At 39.2% G+C, this 7,067-nt stretch overlaps 1 protein-coding gene across 1 annotated transcript; it reads right to left on the bottom strand.

Moving 5' to 3' along the window:
• Positions 1 to 2,742: 2,742 nt before the first annotated feature.
• LOC119571799 lies at positions 2,743 to 5,364 on the bottom strand. The gene is made up of 2 exons (XM_037918933.1): positions 3,952 to 5,364; positions 2,743 to 3,264 (listed from the first exon to the last, which is right to left on the bottom strand). The coding sequence occupies exons 1-2, from the start codon at positions 4,072 to 4,074 to the stop codon at positions 3,055 to 3,057; spliced, it is 333 nt and encodes a 110-aa protein (XP_037774861.1). The 5' UTR covers positions 4,075 to 5,364; the 3' UTR covers positions 2,743 to 3,054.
• Between the last annotated feature and the right edge of the window lie 1,703 nt (positions 5,365 to 7,067).

The following is a 7,067-nucleotide window of genomic DNA, read 5'->3' as shown; positions in this document are numbered from 1 at the left end:
TTCCCCCCCGGTTCACTGACTTCTATGCCGCCCTCTCAAACGGCACGTACACTAACATCAGAAAACACGCAATGAAGATGTCCATACTTTTGGCAGCACGTATATCTGCAAGCAAACTTTTTCACGCATGAAACTGCTGAAAACTCCAATGAGATCAAGATTGACAGATAAACATCTGCATCAGTGTTTGACAGTGACTAGAATGGAACTGACATTCAACTTTTCACCAGCCAGATGCAGTTTCACAGTTCACACTGGTGAACATACAAAGGTAAGTTCACTTCTCTGACTTGAATGAGTCATTCTGAGTATAAACAAATATAATCATAATAAAATCTACTGGGATAAAATCCATCTCCACAACCATACTGGTAGTGGTACTGGTTGTGCTGTGTAGGTGTTGTATCACTTAGTTCAGTTTCTCAGCCTGCCTGTTTTGTGTTTTTCACAGGGAAATTGATGAGAGAGAGAGAGCTGCAAACAGCGATGTCTACAAGCCTACTGGAACCTACAAAAGGATTATAAGGAAGAACTTTGAGAGACTGCTCATATGAGTCATTTAAGTAAGAGATTCTGCTCTGACAACTAAGCTGAACTTGGACCTGTTAAGATTGTGCACGGCGCCAACAGAAAGTTTATGTTCCATGGACTTTTTTCTGTGAAGAACCCAGAGAGGGTTATTTGGTTATTATTTATTTCATTAATAGTGTTATTATTATTTCCTGAGTTTTGTTCTGTGAAGAATCCAGAAAGGGATATTTGATTGTGCTTTCTGGAAAGCAATAAATTTTAAAGTTTAGGCACTCCTGCAATCGTCACACTTTCTCTGTTACAAACTGACCCGGCCCCCCATCAGAGAAGGGAAAAGTTATGTGGCCCCCACAGGAAAAAGTTTAGGGACCCCTGTTCTACACTATCCATAGCAATTGGCACCTCTTCAAAAACATATTCCAGATGTCCAGTATCCTACTGACAATGTTAAAAAGTGCTGATAGCTTTGATGCCTTTACAAATATCACATTCACAATTAGCAGATATGTGCTCAGCCATCAAAAAGAATGGCTTCCTCCCTCCTCACGTTAAATCTTATTTTTCAGCATTAATTTCCATTTAAAGGAAAATATTACAGCTCTCTAATAGTATAGGCTCATAGTAAAATATATCTTAATTCTAATAACCAGAAAAAAACACTTAACTTAAACACTTAACTTAAATCATTACATATTTTTACTACAATCATTTTTACTACAAATCATGATTATTACAGCACATAAACGCTATGCATTTTCCAGCGCTTACACACACACACACACACACACACACACACACACACACACACACATACACACACACATACACACACACACACACACACACACACACACACACACACACACACACACACACACACACACACACACACACACACATACATACACAACACATGTATATATTGTGTACGTGGATAGATAAAAAGGTACAAACATGTGTATATAAGGTTGGATATATGTATAAACGTGTGTATGTAGGCCATGTGTTACTGAATCATGCTTTTGCTTACCCTGCCTAGGAACAAGCAACTGCTGGAACTCATAAGGTGAGAAACAGATAACTTTATCTCTATTTGCTGCTTCCACCAAAGAAGGATTTACACAATCTATGTATTTTTAAGTAGCTGTTCCTGCAAAATCCATAATAGTAACATCGTACAATAGTAAAGCAAACGTAATAGGTTTCTTATGTGAAAGTATTTTACCAATCCATATCATAATTTCCTTGCAGTTACTCCCATCCAATATACGTTATTTCATAACGTATATAAGTTGTGTATGAGAGAGGGATTTTAAGAATGGCACCATATAATTTTGCTTTGACGATATTCAGGTTAGAAATATTTATTCCTCCAAACCATAGGCCCATGGATTTGGATCTGTCGTATCCGTTTTGTTATTTAGTTGTTAATATTGTCCAATATTGCTTTTATTTTATTTTATTTTATTTAGACCAGGACTTGTACATCAGCAATTATTGTTCCAGTAAGAATTTTATTTTTGATGTGGTGTAGGCATGTTAACTTTGCCCTTTATAGCCCTACAGATGTTCTCAGCATGAATTTCAAAGGTCTTATATCAATCTATGCATTCTTTATAAAGAAATTCTTTATTAAAATGTCATATAATTCACGGACGACATCGTTAGCCGTTATGTGTTAGTAGGTTGCAGTGTGGTAGATGACATAATATCTATGGATTGTTGCCACTTAAACTTTCAATATTTAAAGTCATAGTAAAGAACTCATGATCAGCTGGTTGGCAAAGGATGATGTCTGAAAGGAAAATATGGTGCACGGTCTGCTTGTTATCATAACATTGATTTAGACGAGATATTTTCTTCTCAAAACTGTTATATTTTGCTTAATCGTCTGAGTGAACATTGCATTTGCTATATTAGAATCACGTAAAAACGTGTTTTTTTCTTTTTAATCAGCAATTTCAAAAACATATACTAGGTAGTCAAATGATTCTTAGGCAATGTGAGAAAGGATACACACTACTAGGCCAGATGTCCTTATCAGCTGTAGGGGAGACCTTATTAGTCGGGTATCTCTTACTTATATGCCAAATTATCTTTTACTTATATGCAGAACCCGAATATCAGAATTGCACCTTATCTATAAACGTGAAAAATTGGTATATTTGGAATGCTTGGCATCTCTTGAAGCAGGTTTCACTATAATAATTATTATTAATCGTTTAGTTTTATTCCGTTTGTTACAATGGATATTCTTGGTGTAACATGCTATCTGTTTTATTTTGCTTCTAAATTACCCCCTGTGTGCAAGGAACGGCCGGGATAACCATCCACTGGTGGCGAGGGATTTTAATTGCTAGACGAGATCGAAACCGCTGCACCACACAGCACACTTATGCGTAAGATATCGACATTTCTCTCTTCATTCATTTCCAATGTTACAATATTCCTTAGTCAAGTTTAGAAATCTGTTACAAAAAACATTGTATATCATGTCAGTATACTGTTCCAGCATGATGTATCCTATGTGTCCATGGTCAGCGCAGTTCCACTCATACTTGCGTGGCGTGACCCTACTGACTCTAACACACTCTTCAGTATAGGCAATGACAACTTTAGTGTGCTGTCCCAGATGGCCACGCCGGTTCCTGTAACTGTTGTCTTAATATAGAATTGTACAGGGTGATGCTTTTGGGTTAAAGTCCGGATATCTCTTAAACTCGGTAATGATCTCTGGAAGGAAGACCAGGAGACAAAATGAAGCAGATTAGTAAATAATCAAATGGATTGCGATGCACACAAATTAGAAAACAAATTGGGCTTGAGTTTCCATAAGCTGGTCGAGACCTTTCAAGGTCTCGACAAAAGGCACTGTAGAATGTATCTAAATAAACTTATGACTAAAGCTAAAAGGACCTGGAATACTTCCCTTTCGGTTTGAGTTATTACACTGGTCAACAGCAAAAAAATCGTCAATAATTTCAGGGACGGCGGGATGCAGTCATGATGGCCGATTACTGTTGGACTTTGAAGAGAGACATCCCTGCCGCTGCACATTCGAGGAGCTCAAAGAAACGGAAGTGTCAGCACTGAATGATCAGTGATGACCAAACATCTACTTTTCATGCATCTGTCTTTATTAGTGTCCTGTCTACTGATCAACTGATCAATTCTGATCGATGTTCAGCATTGATCAGTAGATATTGTAATAGTTACCAATGTAATGCAATGTTGATGTCAATACAGATACCGATCGATGTTTGCAACATGTCGATAATTATAAATTGGGTGAGAAAACAAAATAAAAAAAATATATCGGATGTATAAGTAACACAAATAAAACAAACAGCACACACACACACACACACACACACACACACACACACGTACATTCATGCAAGTCAAAAGAAAACTATTTACCGGCACATAATCGATGAGCTTGAAGTAGACTGGCACGGAGGAGGCGAGGCGCGTGAGGTGAGGCGCAAGGGTGGCGAGGAAATTCCTGAAAGGATCCCCCGTGGGAGGTGGGTGGTTCTTCATCCAATGAAGCCCCCCTCCTGCGGGCAAGGTGTACAACAGTTGTATTTCTTCAGTCAGTCATTAGTTTCTTTGTTATTCAACACTCCTCCCTCTTCACCTCCCTCCTACCCTGTAATGACATCTGGAGGTGTCAGCTTCTGATTTGCATCAACTCAGGGAAAACATTGGGCTGCGAGTCAATCTCTCATAATCTCGTTCTTTTCAATTCTAGGGATTATTTTATGACTCTTGCAATAATATAAAAGAAAATCTACTCCAAGAAATAGCAATGCGTTTTGTGAACACAATATTCTGTTCCATTCAAGCTCATGTCGTTTGCAGCTCCTGAAATTGAAATAAAGGTTCCCTCTGTTCATAGGCGCAAGCACATTAAATCTTGATGTAGTGCTAAATAATAATTCTGAAAAGCAATTCAACATCTGAGTGGTGTATGTCAGATATTACGTTACACCTGTATGTGTAGCAGCCCAATTAAGAAAGTAAAGATGAATGAAAATGTTTTAAAAGACTATGTTTCAAAGTTGAATACATAGACGGGTATTGGAACGCGGTTGTTTACTTCAAGGTATCTGTGGTCGCCTAACAGCACCAGGCCCTATTGTAGGGGTTTGGAGGTAAATTACATTCTTTCTACTAGTTTATTCATCCTACTATTATAATTTTATGTTTTATAAGCTTGTTAGCATTCAATGATGTGCTCTAATTGAGTTAAGTGTGTGAATTATTGCAAGTGTAATAGTATATATGACCACATGGCCACAGTTGTTACGTTCCACACTGTTTTGTTGCAGTTTTACGTATGATTACGAGCATGGAAGATATGGATGAACATGTAGAAATTGTATTTCATCAGTTATGGAGAATAACTGAGAATAAAGGAAGAAGCAACAAAAATTGTTTTTTCTCCAGAATCCATTGAAGTATTAATTTAGTAAACAAATTCCAACAAAAAGGGCGACACCACCTTTTGATGTGCCAACAGTTGACTGCCTTTTAAATAATTTTGCTAAACTGAAGCTTCAATACCCCTATCGCAGAATGGGCTTCACAAAGATTTGGGAGTTAAAGGTGAACGTTTACCATCAGGAATACGAAGAACCGTGAGCTTTTCTACAAAATATTCAGTGAAAAAAATAAATGTAAAGGCGACCGAACTGTGAACCAGTGTCTTTCAAGTGTTTGTGCAGGAACATGTATGCCTCGACACTTGAACTGTGTTTTGGCAGCAGGGAAAGGGAACACAAAATATTAAACTTGTATATATTTACATTATTTCTTTTTCCTTGTTTTGATCTTGAAACTTATCAGTAGTCATTGGATACTATAATAGAATAATACGTGTGAGTAATTGGCCCACATTAATATATATATATATATATAATATACTATATATATATATATATATGTATATAAGGAAGTAATTGCTTTGTGACAAAGTATTATATCACATTATAAATTAACTGTGAATTTTTAGCCTCATAATTTGTGATATGTCACACATACCCAAAGTAGCTGGAAAATCAGGGGTACCAACAATTTCCCTGTGTAAACAACTATATAATAAACTGATAATACTAATACAAATGGAAATGCTAGGGGAAGGGATACTGAAGAGGACTGTGGGTCACACTGGGAGGGTGACTGCTAGGCACAGAATGGGAACACGAGTACTGGTTGTTCTCTGACAGCGACCAACCCAGTGTGAGGCCTGTGAGGCCTACAGCCTGCCCTCCTTTATATGAAGTAGCATCCATGGGGGTGGCACCCGAAGCGTCCACCTAGAGTGACAGCCTGAGGCTTAACCTTAGGTGAGCTCCCTGTATAGGAGTTTGGCATATCAGTCCTTGCAACATGATGAGTATTTACCCTGATATTGAGGAAATGAAGTGTTTGGAAGACGAAGTGGCTGCCCTCTTGGAGATGAGAAGACCTGGCAGTGGCACAATCTGTATGAATATGTATACTACTAGTAGCCATAGCCATCACCAGCCGACTTCAACCCACGGTAGTAGAGGTGAATGATGATGAATGTATTTATATGGCATTGAGACTGAAGCATGCTTTTGGCTCCGTGTCTCTTATTACTGTGTATGCTCCTACCAATGTTTGCAAACTTGATGTGGAAAAAACGTTCTATGCCAAACCCACATCTGTGGCAGACAATTGTCCCAGGCAAGACATTCACATCATTCTGGGCGAGTCCAATGGGGTATCTGGCTGTGATTGAGCTGGCTCTGAGGTGTCCTATGGCTCTGGAGCTGATTGTAGCAGTGAGAACAGCCTCCTTCTCCGGGACTTTGCTAGGTCCCAGAGATTGAGGATTTCTGGCTCCTGGTATCCGTATTCCAACCTTTGTTGGACATGGTATAGCAATATGGGTACTGTGGTCATGTAGATCGATCATATTCTTGTCAGCACTCACTGGAGAATCCTTCAAAACTGCAGGGTTTACCGAGTGCCTAGTTCTGTGGCACTGACCATAGGCTGGTTGTGGCTATACTACAGGTCCACTTCAAAACTCCTTGTCCCTCCAGTAGCCAGTCTAGGGTGTTTCACTTAGACAGATTGAGGGGGAGGAGTGTGCCTGGAGGTTTGCCACAGCAGTCTCTGATTGGTTTACAGAACTTGACGGACCCAGTAGCTTTGTGGGAATCCATCAAGTATGGAACACTTGAAGCAGAGCAGGAGTCCATCGGTGAATGCCCGAGGGCAAGACTGAATTCCATCTCACTGGAGACATTGTAGGCTACAGATGCGTGTCACATGGTTTGGCTGAATGGCTATCAAGACTTACACCCTTTTTTAGTGCATAGGGCTCAGACACTGCTGAGAAGGAACAAGAAACAGATAATCAGGAACCTTGCTGAGGTGCTTGAAGGCCTTTTCTTGGTAAATGACCTTTGCCCAGTCTACCAAGCCCTGAAAAAAAAATGAACACAAAGCCCTCCTCACAGATGACTGCAGTCTGCTCAGCAGGACAGATCATCTCAAAT

Source organism: Penaeus monodon, unplaced genomic scaffold, assembly GCF_015228065.2.
Source record: "Penaeus monodon isolate SGIC_2016 unplaced genomic scaffold, NSTDA_Pmon_1 PmonScaffold_8044, whole genome shotgun sequence".
Taxonomy (NCBI): domain Eukaryota; kingdom Metazoa; phylum Arthropoda; class Malacostraca; order Decapoda; family Penaeidae; genus Penaeus; species Penaeus monodon.
Note: the sequence above shows the minus strand (reverse complement) of the source record. Positions and strands in the feature narration are given on the sequence as shown.

Bases quoted from the DNA above. Each gene is read 5' to 3' on its own strand.
- LOC119571799 (XM_037918933.1), bottom strand. From the start codon at position 4,074: ATGAAGAACCACCCACCTCCCACGGGGGATCCTTTCAGGAATTTCCTC. The intron at 3,265-3,951 runs GTAAATAGTTTT...TCTTCCTTCCAG, and splicing joins AGCTCATCGATTATGTGCCG to AGATCATTACCGAGTTTAAG.